This window comes from Ascaphus truei, chromosome 12 (assembly GCF_040206685.1).
Source record: "Ascaphus truei isolate aAscTru1 chromosome 12, aAscTru1.hap1, whole genome shotgun sequence".
NCBI classification, from domain to species: Eukaryota; Metazoa; Chordata; class Amphibia; order Anura; family Ascaphidae; genus Ascaphus; species Ascaphus truei.
In genome coordinates, this window is record NC_134494.1 from 50,636,243 (window position 1) to 50,658,225 (window position 21,983).

A 21,983-nucleotide genomic window follows, 5' to 3' on the forward strand; every position below is an offset into this window, starting at 1 on the left:
CCAGTAGAGCAGAGCTCTCTCAATGGGATGCAGACCAGGACAGGCTTTTGATGACCTCTGATGTTCTTTCTGGTGTTCAGCGGCTCCAGCTTCAGTGGATTCCATGGTTACTGGAGGCAGTCCCCACCGAAGCAATCGTATGCACCCCTGCCCAACAGACTGGAAACTCAGGCAGGGATATGTAGAACAGAAGGGGGTTTATTAGCAGTCACTTCAGTTCTTATCTATACAGCGGATGCAGGGTTCTCATTGAATCCCAGGTCTCCTGATGGTGCTGGCTCTGCTAATGTGGAGCCTTAGATCAGCGGTGCGCAAACTGTGAGGCGCGCCCCCTTGGGGGGGCGCAAGATTATGTAGGGGGGGGGCGCGGGCTGCTTGCAGGGAAACCTGGGGGCGGGCAGAGCTGTGCACGGGCGGCCAGAAGCTCCGTGGTGCTGCTTCTATGTGTCTGTGTCTTACAGAGGGGGCGGGGCTTCTCTCTGCACACAGACAGCCCCTCCTCTTCCTGTCTGCTTCCCGCACCAGTATTCAGCAGCATGTGGGGTTGGGGGATCGGAGCATGACGCCCCCCCAGGAGAAAGTGTGTGGGGGGGGGGGGGGGGATTGTGTGTGTGTGTGGGGATTGAGTGTGTGTGTGTGTGTGTGTGTGTGTGGGGGGGGGGGATTGAGTGTGTGTGGGGATTGATTGAGTGTGTGTGGTGTGTGTGTGTGTGTGGTGATTGATTGAGTGTGTGTTGTAATCCAGTGGTGCGCAAACTGGGGGGGCAATGAGGCGCAAGATTATTTAGGGGGGCGCAGGCGGCGTGCGACGAAAGCTGGGTGCGCGGGCCGCCAGACGCTGTGCGCGAGGGGCGGCCAAGAAGATGTGCACGGGTGGGCAGCCGAAGATGTGTGCGGGTGGCTGAACAGGATAGTGCAGGTGGTGGAAACGTGATGGTGTGTGAGCACACGCGCAGGGGCTTCGGAGGTACGGGGAGGAGCACGCCCAAGCACGGTGAAGTCAAACGCCCCTCCTTCCGGTGTCTCCCTGCAATAGCGCTGTGTTCCTGCTCTCCTCCGCTGGCAACCTGCTTCGCTGTGATCCTCTGCAAGTGAAAGGGTCGGCGGCCACTATATCAATCATACTATGAATGTACAGAAATAATGTAAAAAAACTGTGAAAACACAACATTGAAAACGGGAAAAAATAAATAATACTGTAGGTAGGAGTTTGGATGACAATGGGGTTAGCAAGACAAAGAGCAGGGAGGGGAAGGGAAATACAGGGGGTGGGGGGAGAGGGAAGGGAGGTAGCAAAGAGGTGGATGAATGCCCCACCAAAGGATTGCCTTTGTGCACGTACGCTCTCCCAAGCTTGGCGCTTGGGGAGACAAACAAAATTGACTTTGATGTGCGCTCAGCAGCAGTCAATACACACACACACAGACACACACACACACACAGACACACACAGACACACACAGACACACACACAAATAGCCCCGATCCACGCTTGCAAAATTATGCAGGACACCCTGTGCTCATGCTTGGAGAGTTGGTGATGTCACCGCTCTCAGCAGCAGCGTGGACGCAGCCTAATTTTGCAAGCGCGAGCTGTTGAAATATGTAAGTATTTAGACATATTTGTATTTACATTGTATACCGTTTAATAAAGGTTTTTTTTTTTTTTTTCATGTGATTTTGATTACATCAGGCAGGGGGGGGGGGCCCGAGAAATTTTATGGATGAAAAGGGGGGGCTCGGCATAAAAAGTTTGCTCACCCCTGCAAGATGTTTCTGAGCCAGCCGAGGGCCTGGCTGGCCACTCTTTCCCACAGGGAGGAGTCAGGCCACACACCTCCACTCTCTTGGAAGGGTGGGAGAGCACTCCCATAACAGGTTCTATTAAGATGCTGTCGCAGCAAAAACACATCGTATGAATGATTAGACAATTACAAGTACTTTTTAAAGTAAAAATAAATATATATATATTTACTGCTTTAGATTTAAGTATTGTTAATATAAGAGAAGCTCTACAGCACAGGTAGCCAACTCCAGTCCTCAAGGGCCACAAACATGTCCGGTATTTAGAATATCCCTGCTTCAGCACAGGTGCCTGCATCATTATGATGGATTGAGCCACCTGTGCTGAAGCAGGGACAATATAGTAACACTATGCCATCCTAGATGCTTAAACACTAATATCAATGTTGATCTCAGCGGTGTGAATTTGGCAGTTTTTTTTAAACAGAAGACACAATTAAAGACTTGGAACTAGAAGGAACCTTAGAAAACATCAATCTCTTGGTATCCAGCAGGGAATAGGAGCATAAATCCGAGACATAACTGCTGTTGGTTGGAAATTTTGCAACAGTACTGTAGGTCAGAGGTGCTCAACTTCCATCCTCAAGACCCCCAAGCAGGTCAGGTTTTGAGGATATCCCAGCTTCAGCACAGGTGGCTCAGTCTTTACTAAGTCATCCAATAACTTGTAAGAGACGTCATGGGTTTAATGCAATTTCTCATTCCAAAATAATATACAGGCATACCCCGGTTTAAGTACACTCACTTTAAGTACACTCGCGAGTAAGTACATCTCGCTCAATAGGCAAACGGCAGCTCACGCATGCGCCTGTCTGCACGTCCTGAACAGCAATACCGGCTCCCTACCTGCACCGAAGCTGTGCGCAAGCGGGGAGACTATAGAGCCTGTTACACATGCGTTATTTACATCAGTTATGCACGTATATGGCGATTGCAGTACAGTACATGCATCGATAAGTGGGAAAAAGATAGTGCTTCACTTTAAGTACATTTTCGCTTTACATACATGCTCCGGTCCCATTGCGTACGTTAATGTGGGGTATACCTGTAGCTAATTTGTTTTATTCCTGTGCTATACTGTATGTCAGATTTGGAATCAGGTGCCTAATGTTTGCTTATTTGTACATGAATGGTACATTTATTTTCAGCTCTAAATTTGAAGCCATTTCTTTATAGATGCATTTATTTAGTTTGATGTTCCCTCTAGGGTTTCAGCTGTTAAGCACAATCCAAATATAGAACTATGTTGATTTTTTTTTTTTTTTAAAGGTCAGCATAGCCCATAGGCGATAGAATAAGTCAGTAGCTTGTACAAAATGAATATCCTCTTAAAACTGCTTTGTTTTATATATATATATATATATATATATATATATATACAGTATATATACAGTATATATATATATATATATACAGTATATATACAGGCATACCCCGCATTAACGTACGCAATGGGACCGGAGCATGTATGTAAAGCGAAAATGTACTTAAAGTGAAGCCCTACCTTTTCCCCACTTATCGATGCATATACTGTAATCTGCAATCATTATATACGTGCAGAACTGATGTAAATAAGACATGTGTAACAGGCTCTATAGTCTCCCCGCTTGCGCACAGCTTCGGTACAGGTAGGGAGCCAGTATTGCTGTTCAGGAAGTGCTGACAGGCGCATACGTGAGCTGCTGTTTGCCTATTGAGCGATATGTACTTACTCGCGAGTGTACTTAAAGTGAGTGTCCTTAAAGCGGGGTATGCCTGTATTCAATGCAGAAAATAATGGTAATCAGGTTTCATACATTGGATGCCTAGGAGTTTTATGACCTCCCAAACAATATTAGATGAAGGTGCATAATTTGATCCATATCATTATAATAGGTAATATGCTGAACTTCTCACTAATTCCTCCCATTGACACTCCCAAAAGCACACACCAGCCAAAGTGGGTACCATGTCATGAGATATCGCCTCATGAGCCCAATGCTACATCCAAATGACAAAACATATATGGTAATAAGTATAAAGTTAAATACTTTAATAATAATATTTACTTGGTCATTTAGTTAAACCCTTTGGCCAAAGCGTCATAAGCCTGCATACCAACGTCAAGGCATAACCAAATGTGTAGGTCCTAACACTACACTGTGAACCCTCCCTTTTATCTCTGTATGAGGGGGGAACAACCACAGTGAGTCCTGTCCATACAGCAAAATTTAAAAAAAAACTCCCAGGTTATAAAGGTGGGGAGGGGTGAGCTCTGGGAGGAGGGGCCACCTACCGCCAAACAACTGTTGCCAGTTACAAATTGAATTAACACACAAATTCCCAGCAAGCTCAAACCCCAACACCCACCACATCCCAAAGTATTTAACTTTATACTTATTACCATAAATGTTTTGTCAATTGGATATAGCATAGGGCTCCCCTGTCTTTTGTTGTATACATTTGCCACGCTCAGTAGCACTCCTTTTGCCATAAATATATATATATATATATATATATATATATATATATATATATATATATATATATATATATATATATATATATATATATATATGTTGTGGTAGGTGTTGGGGTTGGAGCTTGCTGGGAATGTGTGTGTTAAGCCGTTTAAACAAGGCAAGATTAGTACTGTTTGTGAATTGGGTGTATCAATATAACAACAGACAGAAAGTCTCAGTGCTACATCCAATATGACAAATTATAGAGTTAAATACTTACCTGTTTTTCTTTTCATAAGTGAGGGTCATTTAGTTACATTTTTTGGCCAACACATTTTGAGCTTGCAACCCATGCCAATGTATCCCCTCTTTTGCAAGTCCGAACGCTACCTGTAAAAGCCTTTCCTAACCCCTTTAATGGAGGGAGAACTGTCATACTAGACTGGTCATTCACAGGTGCATAGCAAGAACTGACATTTAATAGTGGGCTGGGAGGACAGGTCACAAACCTCCAAACTATTGTTTATAAATTGAAATTCACAAATGCACACAGCCCCTGTAAGCTCAAAACCCAAACCCACCGTATATTTTTGTGTCAAAAGTAGTGCGACTGCGATTGTGACCTCATATATATAACTCTAGACCTGGGGCCTTTATCCCCAAAACATGGGTAATAATACCTATAGTATATTTATTTTGTTATACAGTATGTAAAACTATGTAAAGCATATATGTTGTCTAATTTTTTTTTATACAGTCGTGAAAAAGAAAGTACAGGCATACCCCGCTTTAAGTACACTCACTTTAAGTACACTCGCGAGTAAGTACATATCACCCAATAGGCAAACAGCAGCTCGCGCATGCGCCTGTCATCACGTCCTGAACAGCAATACTGGCTCCCTACCTGTACTGAAGCTGTGCGCAAGTGGGGAGAATATAGAGACTGTTACACATGCATTATTTACATCAGTTATGCACGTATATGACGATTGCAGTACAGTACATGCATCGATAAGTGGGGAAAAGGTAGTGCTTCACTTTAAGTACATTTTCGCTTTACATACATGCTCCGGTCCCATTGCGTACGTTAATGCGGGGTATGCCTGTACACCCTCTTTGAATTCCATGGTTTTACATATCAGGACATAATAACAATCATCTGTTCCTTAGCAGGTCTTAAAATTCGGTAAACACCACCTCAGATGAACAACAACAAATGACATATTACACCGTGTCATGATGTATTTAACAACAATAAAGCCAAAATGGAGAAGCCATGTGTGAAAAACTAAGTACACCCTTACTGCTTCCATAGGAATTAAGATGCTAAGTAGCAGACAGGTGCTGCTAATCAAATGCCCTTGATTAATTGATCATCAGCAAGTGTGACTACCTCTATAAAAGCCGAAGTTTTAGCAGTTTGCTGGTCTGGAGCATTCAGGTGTGTGTTAACACAATGCCAAGAGGAAAGACATCAGCAATGATTTAGAGACACAATTATTGCTGCCCATCAATCTGGGAAGGGTTATAAGGCCATTTCCAAACAATTTAAAGTTCATAATTCTACAGTGAGAAAGATTTTTCAAGACATTCAAGACACATCAATCGAAAACATTCAAGACAGTTGCCCATCTTCCCAGGAGTGGACGTCCCAGCAAATTCACCCCAAGGTCAGACTGTGCAATGCTCAGAGAAATTGCAAAAATCCAAGAGTTATATCTCAGACTCTACAGGCCTCATGCTGAGGCATGTTAAGTGTTAAAATTCATGACAGTACAATTAGAAAAAGACTGAACAAGTATGGTTTGTTTGGAAGGGTTGCCAGGAGAAAGCCTCTTCTCTCTAAAAAGAACATGGCAGCACGGCTTAGGTTTGCAAAGTTGTATCTGAACAAACCACAAGACTTCTGGAACAATGGCCTTTAGACAGACGAGACCAAAGTGGAGATGTTTGGCCATAATGCACAGCGCCATGTTTGGCGAAAACCAAACGCAGCATATCAGCACAAACACCTCATACCAACTGTCAAGCACGATAGTGGAGGGGTGATGATTTGGGCTTGTTTTGCAGCCACAGGACCTGGGAACCTTGCAGTTATTGAGTCGACCATGAACTCTGTATACCAAAGTATTCTAGAGTCAAATGTGAGGTTATCTGTCCGACAGCTAAAGCTTGGCTGAAATTGGGTCATGCAACAGGACAAATATCCCTAGCACACCAGCAAATCTACAACAGAATGGCTGAAAAAGAAAAGAATCAAGGTGCTGTAATGGCCCAGTCAAAGTCCAGACCTCAGGCGATTGAAATGCTGTGGTGGGACCTTAAGAGAGCTGTGCATAAACAAATGCCCACAAACCTCAATGAACTGAAGCAACGTTGTAAAGAAGAGTGGGCCAAAATTCCTCCACAACGATGTGAGAGACTGATAAAGTCATACAGAAAACGATTATTGCTGCTAAAGGTGGTTCTACAAGCTATTGAATCATAAGGTATACTTAGTTTTTCACACATGGCTTCTCCATTTTGGCTTTATTTTTGTTAAATAAATTAAGACACGGTGTAATATGTCATGTGTTGTTGTTCATCTGAGGTTGTATTTACCTAATTTTTAGACCTGCTAATGAACAGATGACTGTTATTATGTCCTGATATGTAAAACCATGGAATTCAAGGAGGGTGTACTTTCTTTTTCACATGGCTGTATACTGTACATCTCACATATGTAAAATAACTGATGCAAAACATTAAAGTAGGTAATATATTTATAATATAAAAGACAAATATAATCTCCAGAAAGGAAACAGAAGAGGTGTGACGCAGAGCTTGGTTACACTTATATATTTCTTTTATAATGTGCTCATTTGGGCATGCACAAGGTGGCACTGCAAAACAGGTCAATAGTACTAGTTAAGATTAATGAGAGAGCAATGAAAACCGTGTATTTCTAACACAGAACTCTAAATGTAAGTCAGCGTGGACTGACTTTTTGACCTTGGATTATTAGAGATGTAAACAAACAATCACCAACGCTGAGAAATAAAATCTGCAATCAAAACATACTGGACTCACTGTCTGCGTGAACATAGTTGATACATCATAACTTTACTAGTATGTTGTAAAGTTGCTCCCCTCAACACTGGATCTGGTATGTTTTTGATCATTCTTGTGATAGTTTTATATTCTTTGCAACATTTTGTCTGGCAAGTACCATTGCATGTACCCAACCGCTCCTCCTTCTCTTACCCTGCACCCCACAACTGGAACAATCTACCGGAGACTAACACAGCCGCCTCCAGTCTCAAAACTAAACCTGTCTCACATTTTAATCTGGTCTGTAAGTGTTACATACGCCTATAATATATATTATCTGTAACTGTTACATACGCCTATAATATATATTATCTGTAACTGTTACATACGCCCATAATATATATTATCTGTAACTGTTACATGCGCCTATAATATATATTATCTGTAACTGTTACATACGCCTATAATATATATTATCTGTAACTGTTACATACGCCTATAATATATATTATCTGTAACTGTTACATACGCCTATAATATATATTACCTGTAACTGTTACATATGCCTATAATATATATTATCTGTAACTGTTACATACGCCTATAATATATATTATCTGTAACTGTTACATACGCCTATAATATATATTATCAGTAACTGTTACATACGCCTATAATATATATTATCTGTAAGTGTTACATACGCCTATAATATATATTATCTGTAACTGTTACATATGCCTATAATATATATTATCTGTAACTGTTACATATACGCCTATAATATATATTATCTGTAACTGTTACATACGCCTATAATATATATTATCTGTCACTGTTACATACGCCTATAATATATATTATCTGTCACTGTTACATACGCCTATAATATATATTATCTCTAATTGTTACATACGCCGATAATATATATTATCTGTAACTGTTACATACGCCTATAACATATATTATCTGTAACTGTTACATACGGCTATAATATATATTATCTGTAACTGCTACATACGCCTATAACATATATTATCTGTAACTGTAACATACGCCTATAATATATATTATCTGTAACTGTTACATACGCCTATAACATATATTATCTGTAACTGTTACATACGCCTATAATATATATTATCTGTCACTGTTACATACGCCTATAATATATATTATCTCTAATTGTTACATACGCCGATAATATATATTATCTGTAACTGTTACATACGCCTATAACATATATTATCTGTAACTGTTACATACGCCTATAATATATATTATCTGTAACTGTTACATACGCCTATAATATATATTATCTGTAACTGTTACATACGCCTATAATATATATTATCTGTAACTGTTACATACGCCTATAACATATATTATCTGTAACTGTTACATACGCCTATAATATATACAGGCATACCCCGCATTAATGTACGGAATGGGACCGGAGCATGTATGTAAAGCGAAAATGTACTTAAAGTGAAGCACTACCTTTTTCCCACTCATCGATGCATGTACTGTACTGCAATCATCATATACGTGCATAACTGATGTAAATAACACATTTGTAACAGACTCTATACTCTCCCCGCTTGCGCACAGCTTCGGTACAGGTAGGGAGCCGGTATTGCTGTTCAAGACGTGCTGACAGGCGCATGCGTGAGCTGCTGTTTGCCTATTGGGCGACATGTCCTTACTCACGAGTGTACTTAAAGTGAGTGTCCTTAAACCGGGGTATGCCTGTATTATATGTAACTATTACATACGCCTATAATATATTATCTGTAACTGTTACATACGGCTATAACATATATTATCTGTAACTGTTACATACGCCTATAACATATTTATAACATATATAATCTGTAACTGTTACATACGCCTATAACATATATAATATATAACTGTTACATACGCCTATAACATATATAATCTGTAACTGTTACATACGCCTATAATATATATTATCTGTAACTGTAACATACGCCTATAACATATATTATCTGTAACTGTTACATACGCCTGTAACATAAATGATCTGTAACTGTTACATACGCCTATAACATGTATTATCTGTAACTGTTACATACGTCTATAATATATATTATCTGTACCTGTTACATACGGCTATAACATATATTATCTGTAACTGTTACATACGCCTATAACATATATATAATAAGTAACTGTTACATACGCCTATAACATATATTATCTGTAACTGTTACATACGCCTATAATATATATTATCTGTACCTGTTACATACGGCTATAACATATATTATCTGTAACTGTTACATGCGCCTATAACATGTATTATCTGTAACTGTTACATACGTCTATAATATATATTATCTGTACCTGTTACATACGGCTATAACATATATTATCTGTAACTGTTACATACGCCTATAATATATATTATCTGTAACTGTTACATACGGCTATAATATATATTATCTGTAACTGTTACATACGCCTATAACATATATTATCTGTAACTGTTACATACGGCTATAATATATATTATCTGTAAGGCCCGGGCCATAGAGGTGTGGGGAGAGCAGAGGCGCGCTAACGCTGAGGCTCGCCTGCTTCAGTCAGCGCGATTGCACGGACTTGCAGGCGAGCCAGCGTGCGCAAAGGGAGCCGGGGGGAGGTGGTTGGAGGCGGGGCAGTGACGTTGACGCTGCTGTGCAGTGATTGGAGGTTTTCAGCCGACAGCGTGCTGAAAAACAGCTTGGCGCTCGGCTGAAAACTCAAAAGCCTGAGCACGCCTGCGGACGCTCTCGTGAGCCCCCTCTCAAGGCATCCTCATTGAGGATGCAGGGTCTCAGCGCGGAGCGTCCGCACGCCTCAGCACGGCTGGTCCATCTATGGACGCAGCCTAACTGTTACATACGCCTATAATATATATTATCTGTAACTGTTACATACGCCTACAACATATATTATCAGTAACTGTTACATAAGCCTATAACATATATTATCTGTAACTGTTTCATACGCCTATAACATATGTAACGGATTTTCTGACCTGGCCTGACCCACCCAATCTCACATTGGCCCCTGTGGTCTAACCAGTCCCCATTACATGGTCGTGTCTGGTGGTGCACCTGTTGGCAACAGGACTCCTTAGTCTCCTGCATGATGTTGTGTGGGGATTGCCAACCCAGACAGGCAGCTGAGGTAGTGTGTGCGAGTCCTACCTATATCCAGTGCAGTGCCTCCACCTCATCAGGATCCCTGCGTCCGCATGGGTATGGTTCTGATGAGGAACTCCTCTGTGATGCCTTCCTCTGCAGAGTAATTCCAGACTCATACATGAGGGTATCTTTTATCAAGGACATCTTTATTGGCATGGTGGTATGGGCAAGCTGCCCCTCACAGCTAGCAGCTTAGCCGCTCATTCCTCTGCGGCACTCCATTAGGAAGGTTCCTTCTCCTCTAATAGAGTTGCTCTCCACCTCTCCTCTCAAAGAGATTCACCAGTTTGTCTGCCTGCATCAGCCACTGCAACACTGTTGCAGACCTCCACGTGCCTCTGACTGAACAGAGGCAGCACAACAACAGGAACTCAACTCCTAACTTTAGGCAGTGCTGTATCTTATATCACCTCAGGAACAGGGACATCTCTGATGTCACTATGGGTGGACTCTAAGCATGTTGTCACTTCCTTTGGGACATATGACACCTCACCAGGGTTTGAGGGCAAACCTCCATAATTGTTGCTGGCAATCCTGCATACTTACCAGGTTTACTGCCAGCATGAGAAAGAGATATGTACACCAATTTTGCACATGGCTACACATATATTATCTGTAACTGTTACATGCGCCTATAACATATATTATCAGTAACTGTTACATACGCCTATATTATATACTCTCTCTTATTGTGCACTAGCTGAGAGACCCGGCGTTGCCCGGGATGTGAACCGTGCTCACACTGACACACACTGCTCATTGTTCACACTGCACACTGCACACACACACTGCACACTGCACACACACTGCTCATTGGTCGCACTGACGCACACTGCGCACACACAGCTCACAGTGACACACACTGCACACTGCACACACACTGGTCACACTGACACACACTGCTCACTGCTCACACTGCACACACACACATACACAGCTCATTGCTCACACTGCACACACTGACACACACTGCACACACTGACACACACTGCATACTGCACACACCCTGCTCAATGGTCACACTGCACACTGCACACACACTGCTCAGACTGACACACACTGCATACTGCACACACACTGCTCATTGGTCACACTGCACACACTGACACACTGCTCATTGCTCACACTGCACACACTGCACACACACTGCACACACACTGCTCATTGCTCACACTGCACACACTGCACTCACACTGACGCACACTGCACACACAGTGGTCATTGCTCACACTGCACACACTGACACACTGCTCATTGCTCACACTGCACAGTGCACCACACACACACACACACACACACACACACACACACACACACACACACACACACACACACACACACACACACACACACACACACACACACACACAGTTACAGACAATCACAGACAGTTACACACACTCACACACAGTCACACACACTTACACACACTTTCACAGTTTCAAACAGTTTCACACAGTCACAGACACTCACACACAGTCTCACACAATTATACACCAGCACCAACACCCGCTCCCCCCCCCCCTCCTCCTGCGCAGGCAGCGGGGACAACGGTGGGGAGAAGGTGAAGCGGGGACCGGAGGGGCATCCCCCCTCCCATCTCACGTCCCGCGGCCTGTCACACGGTGACAGGGGGGAGCCGGGACCGGAGGGGCATCCCCCCTCCCATCTCACGCCCCGCGGCCTGTCACGCGGTGACAGGGGGGAGCCGGGACCGGAGGGGCATCCCCCCTCCCATCTCACGTCCCGCGGCCTAGGGGGGAGCCGGGACCGGAGGGGCATCCCCCCTCCCATCTCACGTCCCGCGGCCTGTCACGCGGTGACTGGGGGGAGCCGGGAGCGGAGGGGCAAGAGCAGCACGTAGCATGTGGAGGGGGGGGGAGCTCACCTGTCCTGCCGCTGCCTCACTTATCCGGCCGCTGCCTCACTCATCCGGCCGCTGCCTCACTCATCCGGCCGCTGCCTCACTCATCCGGCCGCTCCCCCGCTGTGTCCCGGGCGCTCGCTCCGCTCCCCCGCTGACTGTAGCGGCGCCGGGGTGTGAGCTTGGGGGGGTGGGGGGGTGTGAGCTTGGGGGGGGATGAGCTTGGGGGGGGGGTGAGGTGTGTGTGAGCTTGGGGGGGGTGGGAATGTGTGTGTGTGTGTGTGTACACGGGACTCCAGGTAAGTTCGGGCACAGGGGGGGTGAGGGGGGTGTGGAAGTTGAGGTGCGGTCCAGCTGACGGGGGAGAGTGAGGGGCACCGGGAGGGGATTGTGTGTGTGTGTCCCCGTCTGTGTCCGTGTGTGTGTGTGTCCCTGTGTGTGTGTGTGTGTGTGTCCCTGTGTGTCCTTTTGCCCGTCACTCCGCCTCAGGCCAATGAGAGGTGTGCGGGGGCGGGCCAAGGGACCAATGATATTTCCCCTAGGGACAACGGACATCCAGGCAGGCAGGCAGGCAGGCAGTGCTTTCACTAATATAGTATAAGATGCAATTTCTTGTATATGATGTACTGTATAACCCTTTTCACTCATTGTAACTATGTATTTGTAACCATGTATTTGTCATTATAATTCTGTGTTCAGGAAATACGTGAAAACGAGAGGTAACGCTCAATGTATCACTTCCTGGTAAAACATTTTATAAATAAATAAATTGATTTTTTTGTTTGTGTTGGGCTGCGTCCATACTGTGCGTGACTGCATGCGTGGGGTGAACAAAAGGCCGCACCTCAATGAGGAAGGCCATAGAGCGACCGATGAAGCACAACAACACAGCAGATTTTTCAGGAGACAAAAAAAATGTTTGTGTTGCGCGACGGCCGGGTGTATCAGCCAATGAGGTCTAACCAGCCTTGTGATGTCACTGCCACGCCTCCCCATCACTGTGGATCTCAGGCCACAGATCGCTCGGCTGACAGGCACGCGCGACGCCAAGTGCTCCGTCTCGCGCATGCCCACTACATCCGAGGCCTTAGGTTCCTTTAAAGAACAATTCATGTGCTTTTTATCAGATAATTTTTTTAACATAGATTTAAAACCGGGATCTCTGGAGCTGAACCCCCTGAATTTCAGTCCCACCCGGGATCTCCGGAGCTGAACCCCCTGAATTTCAGTCCCACCCGGGATCTCCAGAGCTGAACCCCCTGAATTTCAGTCCCACAAACCCCCTGCTTCCCGAAATACAAAGTTTAAAGCCCCCCCCGGTCACGCCAATAGAAAGCCACACAGGATGACGTCACGGCGACCTTTTGGCCCGTAGGATGCGGAAGCTTTGAAAAGCGCTTATTACTTGATCCCTGCTAGCGAGCCAGAGCGCCTACCGGCAAGTCTCTCCGGAACCAGGGGGTTCCCGGAGCTGCAATGGGTGGGGTTCAGCTCCGGAGACCCCCTGCTTCAATCCTATGTTTAAAAAACAAACCATTTGCCCGGACTGCCCCTCTACATTTAACTCCCAAAACCAACGGCGTTCCTTTCCCTCCCCGTTATCTATATTGGAAACCAGAAAGCAGCGATGGTTCTGCATGGCGCTGTGCCACGGGTCCCTTTTTCTTGCTTACACATTAGATGTCATTTTGCTGTCCCTAGGCCATTGGCGGAAATCCATGCTTGTAGCGACTAAAAGCCACTAGTAAGTGAAACTATTCGCTCATGTAAATTGGGGTGAGAAGTTCAGTAACATTTTACCCCCACACATGCATATGGTCAGGGCTGTGTGGAGAAACACAGATACAATACTTTTCTAGTTTAGTATTATCTTATGTATAGAGGTGGGCATCATTTCCAAATGCTGCATTAGCAGCCCAAGCCCTTCAGGGTTTTAGATTATTCTCCTTGAGCATACAGCTACTGTAGCAACCATTACAATTTGTCGGTAGACATTCAGTATCATTAATATTTTTCTTCATATACAGCTAAACATAGAAACAAGTCATCACTTCAAAACCTTAAACAATATGCTGTAGGGGTAATATTAAGTATTATTTCTCATGGTAATTAAACAAAGGAATTTTTCTCATAAAACAAAATATAAGTTGTTTACTGAATATTTTTTTGTGTTTTTACAAAAAAAAAAAAAAAATACATACTATTTTCAGAAATACCGTTTTTTCAATTAGGCTACTTTACATTTCAAGAGTAAAAAAAAAAGTTTTTTGATTGTGGATTTACCTGTTGATTTTTGTTGGGCTTTTCTTTATTTATGCATTTTTCTATGGAAATTTAATTTATGGGGCTGGACATTTAAAAAGATATTTGTTATATTAAGCAGTATGTGCACAGCCAGAGGTAGGATCCCTTTTCACCCTCAGTCTCCATCCTTAATATCTGCATGTTCTTTTTATATTTAGTACAATAACTTGCTCTTAGAGCTGTATTTGAAGGAGTATTATAACATTATCGATCCGGATCTTTTTGGTGCTTGTCAATAACATTTTTTTTTCTATCTGCACAATTCTGATTCATACCCGTGTCTGAATTAAATTACATTGAAATGCCAATCACTATAATATCACCGTTATAGGAAACGGTACATAGATTTATTTGCATGTGATTCGTGCCAAATAAAATTGATGTTTCAAAACAGCTGCTACACATAGGTACTATAAATGCATTTGCATTCAAGTTCTCAATTGACATTCTGTGATTAGACACAAAATTGCATTAAAAGATGGTTCAGGATCCATAGATTTCTGTATTGGGGCTCATACACGATCTTATGTATTTCAGATTTAAAAGCAAATAAAAATACCACATGCCTTTCACCATTATCTCGTAGCATACAATGCTTCCACTGCAGCTAGGGGTTCTGGGAAATGGCATACAAATGAGCACATAGTTTTAAGAAGTGAATGCCGAGCTCCAAATATATTTTGATTGTACGGTACAAGCAGAACCAACATGCTAGAGAACCTCGCCCATAACCTTCAGCTTTCAACACGACACACGCTGCTTTTCTCAAGGAGACCTTCCAATTTCACCTTAAATAATCCAACTCCATTTTCAGTCACCACAGTCACTCCCATAGCCTAAGGCTTCGCTTCTAGTGCCGGCGACGCGACCGATGATGTCGCCGTCACCATTGCGATAGTTGCAATTCAAGTTTAGGCGACGTCGCTGGCTACAAGGCCAGTGAGGTCATAAAAGGGTAAGGCAGAGGGACGGAGAAGCTCTCTGATTGGCCACAAGGAGAGACCGTCGCCGAAAAAATCAAATAACAGTGACTACCAGATTTTTGGTAGCGCTGTCGCTTGGTCGCGCTGTCGCATGCACTATAAGCGCCGACGACGGCGACAATGCATTTGTTTTTGACGCGACGTCGCCAGCACGATAAGCGAAGACTTATGTCTCTCTATCCGGTCTTTTGTCTGTAGGTGTCGGCTGTGTTAAAAATAAGCACCCATTGTGCCTCCCTGGGCTTTATTAGGATAATGATGTTTCAAGCTCGCATTTTGTTACTACGCTTTGTTTTTTTCCTGCTGCAGACACCAGGCATTTTTAAAAAGTCAGAACGTGTATGTGCTACTCGATCTGTAGCCCTTGTTGTTGTCATGGCAGCAGCGACCTTTAAGCCTCCGCTTCATTGGTGAGACACGCTGCCCAATCCGTGCTGGCGTGGAAATCAGCACCCATGTCTTGTTGTGCCCGGGCCATGTGACGAATGCAGCACTGCAGCGATGTGATGTGCATTTTAATAATATACCATTGCTTGAAACCTCTCTCTCAAACATTTCAGCAGAGAGCTGCACACAGCCGCTGCCCCTGAGAAAAGGAATCTGTCTGCTATGTGCTCGGCTGAGAAATGTACCTAAATGCCTCATACTCGGTGCATTTTAAAATGCTTGGTCTGTTTTGCATTTGATTTGACTGCAAACAGGGAGATGACCGGTATCTTAAACCTGCATCTGCAACAGAGCACGGAAATAGTTTAATTTCATAGTCATGATTGTGTTATTTGTTATGATGTATTTGTGCCCTTCTATCAGCAGACGCTTGTTCTGTAGTTAAAAGTGCAGCATCATAAGATGGGACCCAGCATGATGTAAACCAGACCTTCCCATTACCAGGAGGGAATAGGGGAATCCCAGGAGATCACACCTCTCTCCCTTGCCTGCAGAAGCCAACTAAACACATTTGATTTAAAGCTGCAGCTGAGCTCTGAAGTACAGCAATGCTGTATACTACTATACACTACATGCAGCAGCCTAACCTTTATCTAATTAAAGACCAGAGGCAATTGCTTCACCTTTTGGCTCATGTCATAAGCAAGAGCATTTTCTTTTTCTAACCTCGTTTGCTTGCTTGTTGCCATCAGTAATCTATAAGAGGGCCTTCTCCTGTAGGTCTAATTAGCAGATGTTAGAGAGGCACAGGATCGTTAGTGACTATGGGGCCTATGCAGAGAGCAGCGAATTTTAAAATTGGCGAATTTATTAAAAAGTAGCTTTTTTGGAGAGTTTTAATCTCCATATGCAGAAAAGTGCGAATTCTGCTATGTTTAACATGGATGCGTGTGGCGAGTTTAAATTGGCGAGATGCGCGCTTCAGAAATGTGTTAAAACAAATTCGCGCCTTTTTTTTCCCTTTGCAATGGCCGCGAGCGGCAGTTTTTTTTGGCGAGGCAAAACGGAGACAATCGCGCCATTTTATTGGCGCGAACAGCCGCTAGATGCCGTTCGCGCCTCTCTGCATACGGATATTTTTTAAACTGGCGAGATTGCGGTTCTCGCCAGCCGCGAGGCGAGTTTTACAAATAGAAAAGAAGAATTGGCGCGTTTTTCGGAACTCGCCATTTTCTGCTGCTTTCTGCGCAATTTTCTCCAAAAAATGGCGAATTTCGAAATAGCGCTGCTCTCTGCATAGGCCCCTATGTCTTTTAGTAGTCATACGCCTACACTACGTGTATATTATCTTTAACTGTACATGCAATGTCTTGTATATAATGTATACTCTGTTCACTTATGTAACTATGTATTGTAACCATGTATTATTTGTCATCGTAACTCTGTGCCCAGGACATACTTGCAAACGAAAGGTAACTCTCAATGTATTACTTCCTGGTAAAACATTGTATAAATAAATAATACTGTAAGCGTGTTTTGTATAACTGGACAAAGCAAAACACCTTGTTGCCTTTTGGGAGGATAATGGGATGAACATTAAGTTCTGCCATATATCTGTAAACCTCATTACATTTAATTTATCGGGGGATAGGCATAACGGTCCTGAAAAATGTGTCATCAAACAGCTCCGCAACAAATGTAAGAATCTCACATGCAACCTTGGACATAGATCACTAATAAGAAGTGTTTACTCCAAGTCAGACTCGGGAGATATCGAACTTTGGGATCAGGGAAAAAGGTGACGGATCCATATTTATTTATTTATAACATGTTTTACCAGGAAGTAATACATTGAGAGTTAACGCTTGTTTTCAAGTATGTCCTGGGCATAGAGCGAAGACAAATAATACATGGTTACAAATACAGTTACATAAGTGAACAGGGTAAACATTATACTGTATATAAGATATTGCATGCACAGTTAAAGAAATATATATTATAGGCGTATGTAACAGTTACAGACCAGATTAAAAAGTGAGACAGCTTTCGTTTTGAAAGAACTTAGACTGGTGGCGGCTGTGAGAGTCTCCGGTAGGTTGTTCCAGTTTTGGGGTGCACGGTAAGAGGAGGAGCGGCCGGATACTTTGTTGAGCCTTGGGACCATGATTAGTCTTTTGGAGTCAGATCTCAGATGATAAGTGCTGCATGTGGTAGGGGTGAGGAGCTTGTTCAGATAGACGGGTACCTTGCCTAGAAAGTATTTGAAGGCAAGACAGGAAAGGTGAACTTTGCACCTATATGCATAATGCTATATGTCTGATTATATATACTTCTGGTCACTCGCAACGCCTCTATAATCACTCCACCCAAATCACAAGCTGACCTTGCTAAACGGATTAGAGACTTATACTTGAAATACAGATGTAGCCAGCGTTATTGCACCGGCTGGCACGCTCCCGTGGGTGGAATAGCGTGACAGGCGCTCTCACACTGGTGTGTTGTGCAGTGTTGGCTACAACTGTACGTTACTAAATGTGGACACTTTTTATGAACATTGAGCAATGTGCTGTAGTCTCAGCGGATCTTTTTTGCGCATCAGAAAATATGGTTGAATAAGATCTTATCTAAGGTAAATCTGTTTCGGTATTAGCTCGACGTGTGGGTACACACACACACACACACACACACACACACACACACACACACACACACACACACACACTTCTTACCTTCATTGTTCTCAGCGAAACTCCGGCTGCAGCACGTTGAGCAAATTTATGAGGAACTGGCCTTTCAGATTTATAGGATAACCCATGGGTTCTAAAACTTGAATTTATCGCAGACCACCTCAAGGTTAATTATTGTTATATCTCACCATACATACTTTGCTCTATTTCTTGGTACATTTCTTTGCTGAAGGAGTGGCTCAGTGAGTAAATGTACTCACTCTGAAAGAAATTAGCTCCTTGTGACCTTGGGCAAGTCACATCATCTCCCTGTGACCTTGGGCAAGTCACTCCATCTCCCTGTGACCTTGGGCAAGTCACTCCATCTCCCTGTGACCTTGGGCAAGTCACATCATCTCCCTGTGACCTTGAGCAAGTCACATCATCTCCCTATGACCTTGGGCAAGTCACTACATCTCCCTGTGACCTTGGGCAAGTCACATCATCTCCCTGTGACCTTGGGCAAGTCACTCCATCTTCCTGTGACCTTGGGCAAGTCACTCCATCTCCCTGTGACCTTGGGCAAGTCACTCCATCTCCCTGTGACCTTGGGCAAGTCACTCCATCTCCCTGTGACCTTGGGCAAGTCACTCCATCTCCCTGTGACCTTGGGCAAGTCACTCCATCTCCCTGTGACCTTGGGCAAGTCACTCCATCTCCCTTTGACCTTGGGCAAGTCACTCCATCTCCCTTTGACCTTGGGCAAGTCACTCCATCTCCCTGTGACCTTGGGCAAGTCACTCCATCTCCCTGTGACCTTGGGCAAGTCACACCATCTCCCTGTGACCTTGGGCAAGTCACACCATCTCCCTGTGACCTTGGACAAGTCACTCCATCTCCCTATACATAGACTGTAAGCTCTGTGGTCAGGGACTAATTGTGCCTTAAAAATTCTATGTAGAGGGCTGTACGGTCAGTGCAATATAAGAAAATAATATATATTATTTTATGCGTATGTATATATTTAAAGTATACTAGCTCCTATTCCTAAAATAAAACCTTCACAATATATATATATATATTTGCAGTGACAGACATGCCACTTACTGTAGATGAGATTCCTGTCTAAGGCATGTTCTATAGTGCCGGTCGCGTGCTACGCCGTGCGCGTGCGCGGAATTTTAGTTGGCTGACGTTAGTCAGCCTTTCTATAGAAGGGCCGCGCGCGCACGGCAGGGAGAGGGGAGCCGACAGACAGCGGCGAAGATGAGGAAATTCATCTTTTTGCGCCGCTGCCGGCGCTGAATGTATGTATATGTGTGTGTGTATATATATATATATATATATATATATATATATATATATATATATATATATATATATATATATATATATATATGTGTGTGTGTATTTGTGTGTCTGCACAAATCTAATAAATATTTTCTTTTTACTAATGTTTTTTTTTTAATAAATAATAAATTACACATAAACACACACACATACACCCATATACATACACACTCATACATATATACACATAAACACACTAAACACAGTATACTCACGAAAAGCATACGGCACGTGCACGCACGTTCGCATAGGCACGCGCGTTCGCATGCTGTATATAACAGCCCTAAGAGTTTGGGCATCTTTAAAACCTTCATGGATCAGTGTTTGTTTGAGAAGCACTGACGATAACCTATTTGTCATTGTACAACAAATATGTGTATCAAGTCTCATTCAGTCCTGTGCTTAGAATAGACAGAGGAGTCATATATTTAAAATATTTTGACAATAATAAAAACAATCCTTTTTTTGTGTGTGCAGATGAAGAAATGCATGTCTCTTCGTTTATTTAAATATGATTAGAGATCATTTGTGATAACGTGACCAGTTTTAACATACTGTATTATTTATACATCTTATGGTGAACTGAATATGTTTTTGTCACTACGTTATTTAAAATAATTACATTGAATGATTGTTTACTTTGTTTATATTTGCCTTACAGATTGCATGTGGATCTGAGCACAACTTAGCAGTATGTGGTAAGTTGTCAAACATTAAGATTTTTTTAGATGTCTCTGAATAAATGTTTGGAAAACAGCACTAACAATTTGAATTTATCTACGAAAAGACCCCCTATTTATATATTTGAAAGAATAAGGTTGTAAAAAAATCATTTAAAAATGTGACCACTTTGCTACAGTGTTTAATAAAGGGCTATGTTTTACTTTTTGAAACCGATACGGTACCAGTACATTTTTAAGGGGAAATAATAAAACACTGGCATTCGCCTGCTGCTTGTGGAAACATAGGTTGTCATTGTGGCTTCCCTGTGCTCAGTTCCTGGGCACATACTGTTCCATTACACAATGTAGGAACAAAAAAACTGTCCCATGGGCCGGCACTCCAAAAAATGTATCATTTGGATAATTAATGTTTCACTGGGGTTTTTGTGTTTGCCTTCCTCTGGATTAATATGCTGTAAATACAAATATAGGAGAATTATCTGCCACATTACCTGCTCACCACTCAACCTCCGCACAATCCCACTTACTTCTTCCCCAATGCCAACTTCTTCCATCAACACACAGCAATCAGAAACACACCAACCTTCTTATTCCCTTGTATTTTATGTTTCCACTTGCTGTACCCTTCCTTATAGATTGCAAGGTACTGGGGCAGGGCTCTCCTTCCTGTAACAATGTATGTTAATGTGTGTTATTTTATTGTTTTCGTCCTCCAAGAAACCTTTAAAAACAGAGTGTAATTATTATTATTTTTTTTAAAGTTTAAAGTCTCAATAAAATCTTGTTTGTAATTGTCAATCTTGTTTCATTCACCCCAGTGATATGATTCGTGGTTGTCCAATCAATGTCTTATTGTCAATTAGGAGAGATATTGTAGCGGTAAGGGCACCCTAAATATCAGGTTTGGTTGATTCCAAATGATGTAAGTTTAATTTTCAGAATATCCCTGCTTCAGCAAAGGTGGCTCAGCTTTAATGACTGAGCAACCTGTGCTGCAGCAGGGATATACTGAAAACGTGGCCATTGAGGACTGGAGTTGGCCACCCCTGGAATTAACCCCTTAAACCTTTAAGTGCTAAGACTAAAGAGGTTAAAGTAACCTACTGTAATGGATGGCGCTGAATATTTTTAAGGGCTTTCTGCTATAAGGTAAAGGCGAGAAGAACTTGCCTGCAGTCCCGGACACAGTATGACAAGTACTGAGGGGCATGTTTTCATGACAGAATGAGCACCAATCAAGAAGGGAAGGCTTAGCAT

General features: G+C 42.9%; 1 protein-coding gene across 3 annotated transcripts in view; it reads left to right on the forward strand.

Moving 5' to 3' along the window:
* SERGEF (secretion regulating guanine nucleotide exchange factor) overlaps nt 1-21,983 on the forward strand; it is a 310,832-nt gene that overhangs the window by 76,167 nt on the left and 212,682 nt on the right. For all 3 annotated transcript variants that reach the window (XM_075567693.1, XM_075567692.1, XM_075567695.1), the window contains exon 10: nt 20,705-20,741. In XM_075567693.1, coding sequence (XP_075423808.1) covers nt 20,705-20,741 — 37 coding nt within the window. The remainder of the gene's footprint in view (nt 1-20,704; nt 20,742-21,983) is intronic.